This window comes from Struthio camelus, chromosome 12 (genome assembly GCF_040807025.1).
Source record: "Struthio camelus isolate bStrCam1 chromosome 12, bStrCam1.hap1, whole genome shotgun sequence".
Taxonomy (NCBI): Eukaryota; Metazoa; Chordata; class Aves; order Struthioniformes; family Struthionidae; genus Struthio; species Struthio camelus.
Genome location: NC_090953.1, coordinates 3,667,754 through 3,684,702, shown reverse-complemented (window position 1 = coordinate 3,684,702; position 16,949 = coordinate 3,667,754). Strand labels below are relative to the sequence as shown.

At 51.7% G+C, this 16,949-nt stretch overlaps 2 protein-coding genes across 5 annotated transcripts in view; one reads left to right on the top strand and one right to left on the bottom strand.

Moving 5' to 3' along the window:
* Positions 1-2,118, bottom strand: part of DPP8 (dipeptidyl peptidase 8) — a 29,859-nt gene extending 27,741 nt beyond the window's left edge. For 2 of the 4 annotated variants that reach the window (XR_011143759.1, XM_068958665.1), the window contains exon 1: positions 2,044-2,118. The gene's annotated coding sequence lies outside the window, so the exon portion shown is untranslated. Of the gene's footprint in view, positions 1-1,737; positions 1,757-2,043 lie in introns of those variants that run through there. The other 2 variants (XM_068958667.1, XM_068958666.1) reach the window with 2 other exon arrangements.
* A 2,953-nt stretch (positions 2,119-5,071) lies between these two features.
* HACD3 (3-hydroxyacyl-CoA dehydratase 3) lies at positions 5,072-16,820 on the top strand. The gene is made up of 11 exons (XM_068958664.1): positions 5,072-5,243; positions 5,845-5,887; positions 6,921-6,994; positions 8,860-9,024; positions 10,041-10,092; positions 10,482-10,592; positions 11,227-11,354; positions 11,846-11,958; positions 12,504-12,610; positions 13,648-13,779; positions 14,701-16,820. The coding sequence occupies exons 1-11, from the start codon at positions 5,157-5,159 to the stop codon at positions 14,775-14,777; spliced, it is 1,089 nt and encodes a 362-aa protein (XP_068814765.1). The 5' UTR covers positions 5,072-5,156; the 3' UTR covers positions 14,778-16,820.
* Positions 16,821-16,949: the final 129 nt, after the last annotated feature.

Sequence of the window (16,949 nt, the reverse complement as noted above, 5' to 3'; positions counted from 1 at the left end):
TTCTCATTTCAGTTTGTGAAATGGATAAGCTCTTCCTGGTTAAGATTCATTAAGCTCCTAACTGCTTTCCTCTTCCTCTCTGTGAACAGCATGAATATCATCTTGGAACACTGATATTAGAGTGGAGGACGATTAGGACTGTAGAGAGATCTGGGACAACTGACTGCTGAGAGGAATCAGCGTTAGTAGTTGATTTTGAACCATCGGGCCATATGCAACCCTCCTAGGCAACTGTGTGCCCTTATTCCCATTATTCCACAATGTGTTGGGTCGGTCCGTGCCTCCTCTCAAACAAAGCTCTGAAGAAACGAGCAGCAAACATCACCGTTTCTGAGCAAACACAACGGTTCTGTGCCCAACTGCAACAACACTGCTAAATCAAGATTACATGACTCTTATCTCTCTGTCAGCCTCCAGTTTGCAGCACTCCCTCAGGGTGGGAGGCAAGCGGCACTGCTGCACTCCCATTCAAGAACGCTGCAAGCTTACAAGTGCACAGCTTAAGGAGCGTTTCCTCAGGTGCTCCTTTACAAAAGCTGAGCTGCATTACAGCTGTCCCCTCTCTCTGGGTCATTCTTTGGTGTGTGGCGTTTCCCTTCGCCAAAACGCAGCACAAGCCTGCAGGGCACCTTCGGGGATAGAGCTGCAAGGGCTGCATGCCTGGGGCTCTTCCAGAAGCGTGGCACGGCACCAGAAGAAAGGGGACAGTCAGGAAAGCATCTTGCAAATTGATTTATCTGCAGCATAAGTCTTATCCTCCTGAAAAGGTTGTTACTTTACCCGTTGTTACTTTCTGAAGTTAGTGGTCTATAAAATACGTCTGGGCTGGACTAAACATCCCACAAGGCTGACAACGGGAAACTCACTCTTTCAACTGTAAATCACTGATTTGAGTCCAACAGCCACAAACTCCCATCACACAGCACCTTACCAGAGAGGCCAAGGACTGAGGACTATCAATCCAGGAATGGATGCAGTGGGAATGGGAAGGTCACACAACCATTCAGCATGCCGCTAGGGGCCAGGCAGAGCTCAGTGGCCAGGAACACCTACCTAGAGCTTGACACAAACACTACTACAAAACAGATCAAGCGTTCCCATTTAGCAGACAGGCACTAAAGGACCACCAAATCTCAAGGCATCTGCTTAGACAGCACAGCTACCCAAGACAAAGCGCTCTGATGGACGGGCTCCTCTGCTGCTCTGCACAGCAGGATGAGATGCTGCTTCACACAAGAAAGAAGATGTGGCTGGACAACTTGGACCAAACCCATTTCAAGCACAGACGGCTAAAAGTGAGGTAGAGCAAGTTTGGACTAAAAGTGCTGTTTGGTTCCATCTTGACAAATACACACACAGTGATTTTTTTTGTCCAAGCTATTCACAACACAAAAACAGAGGAAAACGGAAACAACCCTGTAAAACTGGAAGGAGAGTTCAAACCCATCCACAGAGCAACGCTCTACTCAGACCGGATTAGAAACTAGGAATAAGAGCTCAAACTTGAACCGGAAAACCCTCTTCTAATTTGCAGATGCCCAGCAAAAGAAGTCTGCCTTCCCCACGTCCACCCCAGCTGTCTGCATGCTTTAACCTGACCTACTTCTCACACTTCCCCCCCCCCCAAAAAAAAAAAGAACAGCAGCAGAGCAAACGAGCGAATAAGAGTGAAAACTGCCACCCAGCAAGGTGATGACAGCAAAGGGTAGCCTAAAGAGCTGTCCCCCAGAAGCTCACTTAAAGCGCGTTACTTCCACCCTCCTACTGCCAGTAGAGGGAAACCAGAAGTCGGTGTTTTTCTTCCGACCCGCTCAGGGGAGGCTCCAGGCCTGGAGCTCCGCGGGACGCCCCGGCGAGGACGGGCGGGCCGCGGCGCCCTGCAGCAGCGCTGCCGCCGCGCTCCCGGCCGCCCGGCCCGGCCGCCCCCCGCCCCGCCGAGGCCCCGCTCGCGGCACGGCGCTTCCCCCGGCGGGAGGCGCGATCGCAACCCAACCGCGAGGCCCGGCCCGGCCTCGCCGCCCCCGCGAGGACCCCAGCACTCACGGCGCTCCGCGGCGGCTGCCCGGCCCCGCGGCGACGCTGCCGAGCCGCTTCCGCTTCCGCCAAGAGCGGCCGCCGCGCGCCCCGCACCGCCCCGAACCGCCGCCGCCCCCTGCAGGCGGGGAGGAACCGCCGCCGCCGCGCTCCGGCAGCGCCGAGCACCGCGGGGGCCCGGGCGAGGGGCCACCTGCTGGCCCGGCGGACCGCGTCGCTCCCCTGCACAGGGCTGCGGGACCTGCCACCGCCACCTCCCGTGCACACGGGGTGGGGGACCTGCCACCCCCCCCCTCGTGCACACGGGATCCAGGACCTGCCACCTCCTGTGCACACGGGATCCAGGACCTGCCACCCCCCCGTGCACACGGGGTGGGGGACCTGCCACCACCACCCCCCCATGCACACGGAATCCACGACCTGCCACCTCCCCGTGCACACGGGATCCAGGATCTGTCACCGCCCCCATGCACACAGGCTACGGGACCTTCCAACCCCCATGCACATGGGATGCAGGACCTACCACTCCCCCGTGCACACGGCTGCGGGACCTGCCACCCCCCCATGCACACGGGATGCAGGACCTGTCGCCCCCCCCTTCCCCCCCCCGTGCACACGGGATCCAGGTTCGGCCATCCCCTATGCACACAGGGTGCAGGGTGTGCAACCCTCCCACGCACACAGGATCCAGGACCTGCTACCCACCCCCACCCCACCCCACACATGGGAGCCAGGACATACAGCCCTACCCTGTGCACTTGGGATGTGAGACGTGCAACTCCCTTGCACCACCCCCATTCAGATGGGCTCCTGGAGGTGCAACCCCACCTTGTGCTCGCAGCATCTGGGACAGGCCAAACCCCACCCCAGGCACGCAGGATCCCGCACGTGCAAATCTCTCCATGCGTGTGGGATCCAGGACATGCAAACTCTGCCTGCCATGCATGCGGGATGTGGGTCGTGCAAGCCTCCCCCTTGTGCACATGGGATCCGGGACAGGCTAGCCGTGTCCCACCATGCACATGGGATCTGCAATATGCAAACATCCTCCCTATGGGATCAGGGACATGCAGTCCCCACGCATATGGGGTCAGGGACGTGCAACCCGCATGCGCATAGGAAGTGAGACACACAAATACCCTTATGCACATGCGATCTGGCACACAAACACCGCTGAGCATGCAGGGTCCAGGATGTGCAAACCGCCCTGCACACGCAGGATTGCGCCGGCAGCTCTAGCAAGCCTGCAGCAAGGCAGGGGTGCCGGCACAGGGGGCTGCGGCTAGGCCATCCCCAATCCGGTGCGCGCAAACTGCATTTGCCTCTGGCGCCCAATTTTGCATCAATTTTCCTGCCGAACCTTTCAAGGCACTTCAGTTTCAAAAATTAGCCTTTTCCCCCCGCCAAAAGCTGATGCTTTCACGCTGATGCACTTCCCACAGGAATACGAGCCCAGCTATTACTGAAGTACACGTGGCCCCGGCCTCCCACAGGCTCCAGCGAAATGAGCCCCCAGCTGAACATTTCTGTACGTTTGCTTTTCCACCTCTAAAGCAAGGCCACGACTTTCCACCTGGTTTAAACCACTACAAACTAGAAGAAATGATTTTTCTGCAGCTGCCACCTCCGAAGCGGGGAGGCAATTGCAACACCGCAGCCAGTGGAGCCAGTGCCTCTTCTCGACGCCGAGATTCGCGCAGGAAACCTGCTCGTCCGGCTGGCACAACCACTGCGGGAGCACGAGGAAGCGCCACGAGCCGGCAGGGAGGAGGCTGCGGCGAAGCGACCCGCCGAGCCCCAGCCACGGAGCTCGTGCCTGCCCGCTGCTCCGCTGCGGAGACCTCAGCCGCCGACCCGGCCGAAGGGAGCTCGGGCTCTGCGAGCCAAACCTTGAGGGCTGTGGGAGAGGTGCCCCTGCGTGACCTGCTCTCGGGGAGCGAGGGGTGCCCTTTTTGGAGGCAAAACTGCGGGTGCATTTGAGCAAAATCAGCGCCGTTTCCAGCCCCGACAGTGTTCGCCTGAGGAATTTAAGATCCCGGGTGGGAGCAAGACGCTAAAGCAGGCTGCAGGCTCCTCAAAGGCATCCCCCTTTTTGTTAAAAATACCTGATGATGTGGCACGTTTTTCTGCCGCCATGGCGCAGCGCCGGCACCCACGGGAGCTCGCGTCGGGCGCGCGTGCAGGACCGCGGCGGGGACGTGGCCTCGTCCCGCCGTCCCAGCACGCGGCCGAGGCGCCGCCGGCCGGGAAGGGGATGGGGGCGAGCGGCGGCCGGGGGGCCGGGCTGCCCCTGGGTCAGGCGCAGAGGGGGTCAGGCTGCGGGGGACACCTGGGGCGAATGGGGGGGGGTCAGAGAAAGGGGTGTGCGAGGACACGGCAGCCTGTACAGGGACACGAGTGGACACAGGGCTGTGCGGGGAGGGGGGGTTGGACGGACCACGCTGGGCCTCGGGGACACAGAGCAGCACCAGGACGTGGTGGAAAGGGGGGGGCGCAGCGAGCGGTGTGGTGAGGACACGGGGGAGGGGACAGGGACTTAGGGGGGCTCTGAGACACGGGGGGGCCACGGGGGACACACCGGGACTTGGGAGGGGCACAGGGACATGGGAGGGCACGGGGGGCCCTCAAGGACACGGTGGGGGGGGGGGAGGCAGCAGGACACGGCATCGCCCCTCAGCGCGGCGGCCATTACCGGCAGCGACTTCGCACCACCCCCCCCTCCCGCGCGCGACCGCGGCGGGCGCTGTGCGCAGGCGCGCGTGGACACCCCTCCCCACTAGGAGCAGTGAGCGCTGTGCGCAGGCGCGCTTGGATACCCCTCACTAGGGGCGGTGAGCGCTGTGCACAGGCGCGCTTGCACACCCCTCACTAGGGGCGGTGAGCGCTGTGCGCAGGCGCGCTTGGACACCCCTCACTAGGGGCGGTGAGCGCTGTGCGCAGGCGCGCTTGGAACCCCAGCGTCCCCCCGGCAGCGCGGCGGCGGCGGCAGCGGGCGCTGTGCGCAGGCGCGCTCGGAACCCCCGCGTCCCCCGGGCGGCGCGGCGGCGGCGGCGGCGGGCGCTGGGCGCTGTGCGCAGGCGCGCGGGAGCCCCCGCCCGGAGCGGCGCGGCGCGGCGCGCACCATGGCGGAGCCCAGCCTGCGGCCGCACGTGCACTGGGCGCAGCGGCACGGCGAGCTCTACCTGCGCGTGGAGCTCAGCGACGTCCAGGTACCGGCACCGGCTTCCGCGCTGCCCGGCGTGCGGGGGCCTTTAACGCTACTGGGGAGGGTGCGTTTACCCCGGGTGGGTGAGTCACTGGTGCCGCCGTGGGTGCGTTTACCGCGAGTGGGTGCGTTTCCGCGGCGTGGGCGGGAGCGTCGGCGCCGCCGGGGTGGCTGCACCCTTGGTGGGCGCATCAGCACCGCCGCTTTGCTCCCGTCGCGTTGCCCTCACCTGGGGCGTTGCCTCCCCCCCCCCAAAAAAAAAAAAAAACCAACCGGTTTGTGCACTTCCCCGGGCAACGGGTCCCGCCGTGTTTTCCCTGCGGTCGGGGCGAAGCGCCCTTCGCCTGGGCAAAACCCGCACGGGGTGGCCGTGCCTGCGCCGCGCTCCGCTCCTCTCCGGTGCCCGAGCGGCCCTGACCTGCTGGCCCGGCCCCCGGCGCCCTTGGCGCTGCAGGAGCGAGAGCAGACGCGCGAGTCGGAAAGCAAAGCGGGCCGGCGGCAGCGGGGCCGGGGCCGGCGGGGCCTCGGGCTGCTCCGCCGCCCCCCCCGGACCTCCTCTGGCCGCTCGAGATGGCTGCGTGACCTGTCACCTGCTCCTTCCGCAGAACCCGGACATCGCCGTTACCGACAACGTGCTTTATTTCAAAGGTAGGCGCCTGGGTCTGTTTTACTTTTGCTCCCAAAGCGCGGGTGGGCGGGCGGCCCCGAGGGGTGCCGGGTGCCGCAGCGACGTGGCGGTTGGGGTCCCGTCGCTCTCCTCGGTGGAGACGCTTGAGCTCTGCTCTGGCGGGCGACTGCGGGAGGATCCCGAAACGCACCCGCCTACAATCCCGGCTCGCGTTCGAGCGCTCGTAATGACAGCAGCTCGTGTCTTATCTAACAAGAAAAAGAACAAGAAAAAAACAAGAAAAAGAACAAGAAAAAAACGCTTCCTGTATTTAAACGTCAGCGAAATTTCCCTGTCTTTGCTGCCTGCCTCTCTCACCTGAACGCTGGCGATAACCCGCAGCAATTTTCCTTCCACAAAGAGCTTGTTTGCAAGCGTTATCAAACTTCTGCATCGGGAACTAGCGCTCGATTTGAAAGGTAAAGCAGATCCTTCCTGAAGGGGGGTTTTGTTTTGGCCGAGCGGCTCCACGTTGCGGCACCGTGGAGTTGGCCGGTTTGCTGTCGAGGTCCTGCTGCTGACCCGCTGAAACTGCCTTTATCCAGGTTTTGAGCCGTTGCTTTTCTAAATGAAGATGCAGCGCCTAATAAATACTGACTCCTTGGTGAGCCGCAGCCAGGGCCATTTGATAGGGCATCGCTTCAAAACATGATCAGTCCAGGCTCAGTTGACAGCGTCTCCCTGTACAAGGGCGGAAGTTAAACTCGGCACGCAGGTTTTTGGAGCCCTTCCTGGCCCAAGCAGGAAACGAATGGATCGCCTTGCCTCCGGGAGGGGGGTTCGCACACCGCTCCTCCCCGGGCGCCCGCTCGTCGCTGCAGACCCCGGCTGCTCCGAAGGCCGTCCCGTGCGGGGGCTTTTCGGTAGGATTGACGTTAGGCACGAGCGGACGTTTCGGCCCCTTCAGTGGGGCTTGCGCGCCAACGTGTTTCTGTGTTATAACGTGTCCTCCGCAGGTGGGGTGCGTGGAGCTCGCTGGGCCCCCCGCCCTGATGGGTAATTCTTGTCTTTTAGCTCAGGGACATGGTGCCAAGGGGGACAACATCTACGAGTTTCAGATCGAGTTCCTAGAACCAGTCGAGCCTAAAGTAGGTATTTTTTCCTCTTTTAACTTCTACTTTTTCTTCGTAATTCTTGAAAAATACGAAAGCAAAATGGCTGTGCTTTAAAGTTCACGATGTGCTGTTTCACGTTCTCCTGGTGGCTCTATAACCACTGACAAACTAAATGCCATCTGTGGCTGTTCTTCATCCCTGTGCTCAGTCTCCATCCTGCCTTAATGCAAACCAGCTCACTGGAGTGAATGCTCATATGAGTAAGCTTTAATAAAACAAGGCTTTCCATTGATCATAGAAGTTATACAGAGGTTCAGCGCTGCTTCCCGAGCAAGGGAGGAGACCGTTCCCTCTGTGCAACACAGCAAGGGGCCAGAGGGTTGAATTTCTAGGGCTAATCCTCCAGAAATTGATGTTGAACTGTCGCTTCCCTGCAGAAAAGCGATGCAGGCAGTCAGTGACCACTGCTGTCAGATCTGCAGGGGGTTAGAGCAGGGCAGGAGCTCCAAGACTGGTTTAAACGCAGGAGCGGAGTGTTGAACTGCCCCAGACCCTTTCAGCGCCCCAGCTCCTGGCTCATCGGTGCTGAGAGCCAGCAGGTTTCTGCGTAGCTTCCTCCAGGTATTCGGTGGAAGACATTAATATCCCTCAGTTTCAGGATGCTGTTGCTGGTTTGTCGCCTCTCATGTAAAGCAGCAGCTGCCTGATCCGAAGCCTGGGGAGAGGTGCCTGCCACCTCCTACGCCCGTCCCCTGTGCTGGCAGGCTCCTGCTGTGCCGCAAGCCAGGCCTGGGAAGCAAGCCCTTGCCGCTACAAAGCCGCTTTCTTCCAAAAATGCCATCACTGAGTCACCTCAGAAGGGGCTGGGTGTCCGAAGCATGACATCGACCCCATGAAATCTGTGTAATTCCAGGTGGTCGGGACCGGGAAGTGTTGCAGCCCGGGTTTTCCTCTTTTAGCTTTGGCATGCACTGTGAGTGCTTCTCAGGTCTTGCTGGCACCAGGCTGGCCACCAGTGAGAGATGGAGCCTCTGACAGGCAAGGACCAAGTGTTAGTAGTAAGTTATAGCTGTAGCCTTCGAATGTCCTGGGAGCGCCTGGGTAGCCTTGACGGAGCAGCGCTAGCATCGCGTGTTCAGCTAAGAACGCCGTTCCTGGCTTTTCTGCTTCGGTTTCAGCTGCCTTTGAGAGGCAGCTTCGCGCAGAGTGGCCTGCTGTAGGCTCGAGGTGTGGAGGGCTCTGACGGTGGCAGGAAGGGTGAGCACCCAAGGAGATGGTGCTGAGCGCTGTAAGGGTGGAGAGAAGTTCGAGGCTGCCGTTATGCAGCCGGTGGCCGTGGTGGAGAGCCTTCCTGGGGCGGCAGTGACTGTGCTGCCAGGTTGACCAGCTGTGCCACCAGCTATTAGGGAAAGTTTGCCAGCAGTAGCAATGTCAGCTCACCGCTCTCTCCAAGTATCTCCAAACGGTGTTCGCCTTTCCTCTCACTGTAGCAGTTGCCACATGAGATCCCATTTTTTGGACACGTACCTGTGGCTGATGCTAGTGTTGTTTTTACCGCTGGCTAGAGGAAAAAGTGAGTGGTCTGAAGTTGTGGGTTTGACCTAGCAAGGCTAATGCCAGGGCCTGGGCTAGCTCTTTGTGGTGGGATGCAATGGCGCTGTATAGTCCAGGCAGGCTTTCAGGCTGGTTAAGCCCCACAGCCATCGCAGTTGTATTTTCAGCAGACTGGTATAGCTGTGAGCACTGGGCTGCTTCTACGGCATGGCTTGGGCAGCCGGGAGATGCCCGTGCTGCAGCTGTCCCCGTCATCCCTGTATCCTTGATGGAGAGCTCAGGGGAGCTCCCAGCGCTTGTGTCTCGGGGCTTCTGCTGATGTACGTTCCTGTGTCTGCCCTCAGCCCCGATACAAGGTGACTCAAAGGCAGCTGAACATCACCGTGCAGAAAAAAGAGAGTAACTGGTGGGAGCGACTCACCAAGCAAGAGAAGCGCCCGCTCTTCCTAGCTCCTGACTTCGATCGCTGGCTAGATGAGTCGGATGCTGAAATGGAACTCAGGGAGAAGGTCAGTCCTGCGGGCTCGTGCTGCCAGCTGCAAAGCGATAGCAGTTCCCTTGCGATGAACTTGTACCCTGGAGTTGTCTAGCACGCTGATTGTTAACTGCTGTTTCATACAGGTCCCACGTGGAATTGGTTAAAAGACTCCAAATTCTAAGCAGAGGTCAGAGATAGGCGCGCTTCTGGTTTAAAAAGAGCAGCAGTCGCGATCTGAGCTGGCAGCCTGTACTCTAGTTCGGCGCCGGCCGGTGCTCGCTGCTGAACTTTGCACCCCGCTCCGTACGCCCTAGCAGTCCTGTGTCCTGAGCCATATGAGGATCATATCCATATGCCATAGCGAGACCCAGAGATGCCAGTCCTGGGCGCTGCTTGCCTGGAAAGCAGGCATTTCTAAGGCTGTACGCACGCAGACTGTCACAGTACTGCTTCCTGAGCCACCGGGCTGGCCCTGCCCTCGCGTTCCTGCTGCGTGGTCAGCTGCAGCAGCTTGCCACAGCGGGGAAGTGAAAGACCATCTTGGAACAGACTTGCACAGGCCGCGTTTCTGCGTAACTGCTTTACAGCGAATGCTGCCCCGTTCCCCTCCACGGCCTCTGGGCTCAGCGTGGGGGAGAAAAGGCCACTGCGCTGTCAAGAGAGCTCGGGCTGGGTGGTCTCGGTTCCCTTCAGGTCACTGGTGGGCCATGAAGTGTTTTAAGTAACAGTTCTGAGAAATAATGATGATTGAGGATTAACAGAGAAAACAACTGTTTTCTATCTGTTTTTTTTCTATCACCATAACCACCACATTTCTAGAAGAAAATACATAGTAAAGGTGGGATAATTAGTTAACAGCCTCTAGCTTTCATAGTGCCGTTCTTTCTGGATGAGAAATATGCTCCATTTTATGGAGGTGAAAATTTAAACCCTCTAGCAACTGGCTGCTTATCTGAGTTTTAAACCCACTAGCTTTGCAGTAGGATGGTTAACAAATCACTTGCTAATTACAGTAACGCTCTTTAAAACCTTATCCCTCATCTTAAGGAAGAAGAAAAGATTAACAAAATGAAAATAGAATCCAGAGTCCCAAAAGACCGTAAGTAACCGTACCTTTCTAGTATGTGAAATGGGGTTTAGAAAACTTCTGTCGCTCTCCTGTGTGAACCTCAGCTCCTGTGGACCGATTTTGACTGGCTCGGTGCATCTTGGAGGGGAATCTTTGCATTATGAACCAATTAGAAATTCAATAAAACTGGACTGCAGTTCCTGAGGAATTTAAAAATCTTTCTAGCAAAAATTTAGTTCTGTCACACGATAGTAAAAGCAAGCAGAACCCACGATATACACAGCAACCCTCTTATCAAAATCTGTAGTTTCCCTTTCTCTTGTTAGCTGTATTGTCACGGAGAGCCTGGACAGCTGTACTCTTTGCAGGAGGGGTACCACTGTATTCTGCTCACCTGATGCGTTTATTATTGATTGTAGCTTTCAAACACCTGAAGAAAGGATACTTAATCATGTATAATCTTGTTCAGTTTTTGGGATTCTCTTGGATTTTTGTGAACATGACAGTACGACTGTTCATCTTAGGAAAAGGCAAGTAATAAGTGCTATTTTATTCACATCGGGGTTTTTTTGTTTTGTTTTTAATGCTGTTTTTAATACTTTCTAAATGGTGAAATATAAAAGACCTATTTAGGAAACAGTAAGTGCATCACTGAAACAAACAACAAAAGCCTCCCAAAAGTCATCGCAACGTCAAGGACAGGAATATACTCTCCTCTTGTAAATGACAGCTGCAGATTCAGATGACTGATACTCGCTGTACTCTGCCAAGATTTCGTTTAAAGAAATCAGTTGGAGGAAAATGTCTCACTTGCTGCGATATTAATATCAGTAGTAGTAGTACTGAAAACATATTGACTAGAATATATTGGTTTTTGAAGATACTTCTCTTCATTCTGTTGAAGTCCAGAGCTTTTTTTTGGTAAAATTACTGCTGAAATAGCTCTTGATCCTTCTGTGTGTGATACAGAACATTTGAGCAGTGCTTCTGACCTAACTGTGACTTCGAGATAAAACCAGTAACAAAGTTACATGTGTAATTATGCATAATTTTTTTTTTTTTCCAAATACAAATAGAACCCTGTTATCAAGAGCTGTGCTTTTCAGCCAGCTTCCTGGGCTTTAAAATTCATTTGTCCTTCACATGGTTTCCTGTGTCTTACAGATTCCTTCTATGATACATTTCACACGGTTGCTGACATGATGTATTTCTGTCAGACTCTGGCGTTCATGGAGATCCTGAATTCACTAGTGGGACTAGTCAGATCACCACTGATACCTGCTGTAATCCAGGTAATATTTTAAGATTCTTCTCCTTGCTCTTCCCCCGTTTAAAGTAAATCTGTATTTCACATACTGGTGTGTAGACCCTCCTAAAATGAGTGATACAACCTCACTAGCACTGCCATAGAGAATATCTTAAGAAGCAGGAATCCATGCTTTCCCAGACTTTGTTGTGGCAGGCTGTCTTGTCAGCTTCCATTGCCTAGGTGAGATACTTCAGGGCAACAAAAGGAAGAGGCAGCTGATGAAAGCAATGTGTTTTTGATTGGGTTCCAGTTCCCTTTTTATTCTGGTTGTTGCGCATAAAAGTGCAGCTAGACTAATTTATGACTGGGTCCCTTGGAATGGGCCTAAATACAGAGGGTCACAGCATCCAAAATGCGTGCTCAGTAGATGTTTCGGGCTTGAGGAGTGCTCGTGCTGCGTGCTTTTGACAGCAAGGACTTGTTCTCTCTTTTGAAGAATAGTGTGACTACTTACTCCTTAATTTTTTTACACAGGTATTTGGAAGATTCTTTATTTTGTTTGTTGTCCTTGGAAGTTTAGAGGAAATGCAGAACAAAGCTGTGGTGTTCTTCATATTTTATTTCTGGAGTATCATTGAGCTGTTCAGGTTTGTGGGCTTTTCCTCTAGCAGGTGTGCACAGAACAGTTTGGTCCTTCCCAAGAACTCTCTTTAAAGAAGATTTTGAGCTTTGTACCTTTTGGAAGAGAAATCCCTTGGCCCTAGCATATTGTCTCTGGAGAGTAAAATGTCCTTTAGACATAGAGCAACCTAGGAAAGCTGTGATAGGCTATCTACCAACAGCTGTAAAAAGTTGGGAGTCTTACAGATAACACTGCCCTCTGAATTTCCGTGGCTAAGCTAGCTGCACTATGCTCTGTTTCTCTTTTTTTAAAAAAAAAAAAAAAAGTATTCTGAAAAGTTTATTAGACAAGTCAGGCAGTTAAAGTCATCCTTGTGGTCATAATAAATAGCATTAGTTCTATAAACTCACAAATAAAAATGTGTCAGCCATCTCTAGGAACAGTTTTTGAATATTCTTGTGTAATTTGGGTATTATTTTGACTGGTCTATACAGCAGATAAATGACAGGCTAATTCTAGTAGCAGACTCCATTTTAAACAGTGTCTCTTCTCAAACTGAATTGACTCTAGGTATCCCTATTATATGCTTTCGTGCATCGGTATTGAATGGAAACCACTAACCTGGCTCCGTTACACCAGCTGGATCCCTCTCTACCCTTTGGGATCCTTGGCAGAGGGTATGTCCAAGAAAGAGTTTAATAATTGGAGAGGTTAAAGCTGTGCAAATAACGCAGTTTTTGGTTTGTGTGGACTGAAAACAATAGAACAACAGATAAACAGAAATTTGCTTTGAGCTGAACTAAATGTAAGTGTTTCTGTCTTCCTTGCTGAATGAGACTTATCTTTTCAGTTTGACGTGAACAGAGGTCTTCCTTTTGGGGGGCACTGGGGAGGAAAGTAAAGGCAACACAAAGTGTTCAGCTAACACTTTGTTAGCTGAACAGAGTCACCAAGCGTGGGCTGCGTGCCACACCAGGGGCACGGGAAGGCAGTGTTTGCTTTTGTGTACTAGACCTGAATCGGTCAGTCTAGCTTGGGTTCACACCAGCTCACAGATCTGTACGTTATCTTGTAAATGGTTGATTGGGACGGGCAGGAGCAGATTATTCCTCTGAAAGCAGCGCAGCCTGTTCTGAGACAGGCGCGGCGCTTGCCGGCTAGGGCTCTGTTCCCTTCCTGCTTGGAGAGCGGCTGCTCTGTGGAAGAAGCACGCCCCTAGTCTGCTTGCTGTACCTCCTCCAGATTTATTTATTTATTTATTTATTTATTAAGAAACATATCCCTGCCTAGCTTCTAGGTGTAAGAAATCTGTTTTAATCATACCTGTCAGAACCTGCTCTGGGAGCCAGGAGTAGGCTTGTGCATTGCCCAACTCCAAGCACTGGAAGGACAGTGCCTGTTTCATTGCTGTGGGTCTTTCTACATGGTAAATATTGCTGGCATAGGCCCTGCAAGCACGATAGTCGTGTATGAGAACAGTGTCTCACGCAGGCAAGCTTACTGTGCTTAAGATTTCTATAGCTAAACTGCTATGCTACCTGAGCTAGCTGCTTTCCATCATACTGCATGTTTACAGCTTAAAAAATGGTTCACGTGTAGTGAATATAGTTAACGAGAGCTAGAAAATAAGGGAACATCGTGAAAAAGTTGGTGTGGGCTGGGCAAGTGTGTATTTTACCTGTGTTTTATAATCACGGTGGCCTTCTGCTTTCAGCTGTCTGTATCGTTCAATCCATTCCAATCTTCAGTGAAACAGGGAAATTCAGTCTGGCGTTGCCAAATCCACTGAACGTCACAATCCAGTTTTCATTCTTGCTTCAAGTATACCTTATAGCCTTATTTTTAGGTAAGATATTTAATTGTATTTCTCACTATTGAAATAAAAAGGCCAGTTTCTTCTCAGTAGGCTTTTTTTTTTTTCCTAAGCGATTTGAATTCCTTTGTCTCCGGGGTCATGGCAACACAAAATTGCTTGAGCTTAAGCTGTTTGTATCCTTGTTGCTTGTTTATGTAAATTTGCCAGGGGTAGAAGGGAATACAAATAAAATCAGAATTGGTTAACTCCCAAGTAGGAGACCTTGGTAAGGAGTTAGCATCATTATCTACAGATCACTTAGGTTAAAAGAATAATTGTTTATATGTATTTATAGCCTCTGCGTACTCAGTTCTCCTCTTTACATGGTACTTGAGCTTCAGAATCATTTAGCTGAAATCTAAATATAGTTCCAAATTAAAGCAATGTTTAACTGGAACTACATTATAAGCGCTAATACAACATGAAGACATATTTCGCCAGGAAACAGTATAGGCGGCTTTTTAAATAGCAGCACATTTAAAGAAGAATGATGCTTCATTGATTGACTTTCGATTTCTTGTGTTCTTGTATTTCTCAACATAAGGTAACGTTTGACTATGCATACCCATCACAGAAATTGCTTAAAGAATAAATTAAATTGTAATTCATTCTCAAGTACCTGTCGCATCTTCTCCCGTGTCTGCACAGCTGGTGTTGCAACTTTAAAAGTGACAAAGCAACCTTCTGAGCAGCCCCACAGTACCAAACAACCTGAGCAGCAACTCCAGCCTCACCTAGCAAGAAAATACTTGCGTTAGCTTTCAAAGCTCTACCTACCCTTAAACTATTGGGGAGGGGGCGGGGGGGTTGCTATTGCTTGCCCTGCGTATTTCCTGAATTTTAATCTGGTACAGCCATCTAGCATAAATAACATGCAATAACGTCCTACCTAAATACTTCATTATTTTTCAGGGCTCTTTGTAAACTTCCGTCATCTCTACAAGCAAAGGAGAAAGCACCTTGGACCAAAGAAGAGAAAGGTGAAGTAAAGGAAGACTGCACTGCTTTCTTATCTAAATTATCTCAGTGCTAAGACAAGCCTCTAATTCTTCTTATGGTTTTACCCACTGCAATGTAAAGAATTTTGTAAAGTTAAATCATATTAGATTTCATAGTGAATTCGGGTAACGTTCCCATATACTATATTTTGTTCTGTCTCAATCATACGTATGCATGGCATTTATCATTGAACAGAAACATTTAAACTTGTATCCCATCAACTACCATATTAGCAAGAAATCCTATTATCTGCATATAATATGCTTATAAGCAGTGGAGCAGCACTAAATAGAAATAGTGTTTATCTTTTAATTGGATATTTGCTCTTTCAATATTGCATGCAGATAGGGCTTCTGATGTTGGGCTATAGTATTAGCTGGCCCATGCTGTTCCTAGGGTGCCATCGCGATGGCAGGAGGAGCAGGGTCTGAGACCACTACGAACAGTGTTTGGGTGCTTATTAATGGTTGGGATAAATCTGCTCTACTCCCCTCCCTCTTTTTCTGAAGCATGCTGCTGCTAAATTTAAACTGGAAGTACTGATGACAGATTACATGCTACTAACTTGCTCTGTTTCTAGTTTAGTCTTAACGGAATAGGAGCACTATGTGGACCCCAGCAACACCTGTTTAGCAGGATAAATCCTACCCAGGCATTAGGGAAAGGAAGCTGCCACCCTGTCACACGGCCAGCAATGCTTTCCTCATTGATAATGCAAGCACTGAAATATAGCAAGACAAGAAAAGAATACATGGGTATGAGCTTACTCTTAGCATGTAAACCCCAGCAGAACTCTGTCCACTGATGCAGAGGGAAAAACATCTCATGAGAGTGGGAGACGCACACAAACCTGGAACTGTCCCAGGAGGGTGGGCCCCTCTGCTCCTTTCAGTCAGGGCTGAAGCTCTTGTATTTATAGCCTTCTGACAGGCAGTAAGGATTGTTTTTCTACTGCCTAAATTTAGGAGCGTAGCTGAGAAATTGGCATATATGCTTTGTTAGACAGCCCTGGTGAATGGAGTGGTGGGTCTAATAAACCATGGATTATTTTGATACCTTGTACCAAATCTTAGCAAGGGAGATCCCCCTCAGGGCTTGAAGGGACCCTTTTCCCTCTGTTTGCTGTAAACCACCAAAAAAAAAAAAGGAGAGGAAATCCCCACCCCCATGTTCTAGGTCATCTGTTCTCCTATGTGGAAACATTTGTTTCAGTTGGTTTCATTTCCAGATGTGCTTCCTCACACCTAGCTTCCCCTAGTTGATTCCAGAGCCCTCTTGCCTCCTTAATCCAGTTTAGAAAAAGTACAATAAGCTTGTTCTAAAACAATGTTGTGGAGGAACAGGCTGCATCGTGACTGCCATTGCCCCCTGGGCAATGCAAAGCAATGCCAGCAACCCAGAACAGGCACTGAAGCCGAGATTAGCTTAGTGCCATCTCACTGTTTTGAGTTACTTTTTTTCTACTGTAAAACAAGATGAATCCTATAGAAAATTAAGTATTTTCGATGCTTAAACATAACAAACAGCTTGCTTACTACTTGGGACCTGGCCCCAGTGATTGTTACTGTGAAGAAAGAGCAATTGCGCTATAATGAGATTTTTAACAAAGAACTGCTACAAGCTGCACACTGCATTTCACAAATGTGTTTTTGTCAACAAGTGGCATGATGCAGTTGCTTTTTGGAGACCTCACTCAAGGGCTTACTGTCAAAGGAGAGTGCAGATAGGTTCACTCAGAGTTGAGCATTACTCAAACACTGTTTCCCCACAGTGCACACTGTACTTACGTATGTTTGGCGTGTGTCAAGGGACCAAATAGTTGAGCATTGGAATAGCAGGGATCACTTTCATACGTTAATTAATTTCTCCACTGGGCATTTAAACTTATGTCATAAAATCTGTATGTACTCATACGTGATACTTCTCAGTGAAATTGTGGTACCTGGTGCAAGCTGTCATGGATCTTACACTACTGAGTTCATTAGTCCTTCAGAAAGAATGTGTATTTCTATTAATAAAGATTTACAACCAAATTTTGTTTCAGTTTAGTTGTTTATACAACTGCCTATACGAAGGGAAAGAACAATTCAGCTGTCATGATAAACTGCTGGGACTCAGCCTTCACTGGGTAAAATTTTAGGCCTGTGACATTAAGCACGCAC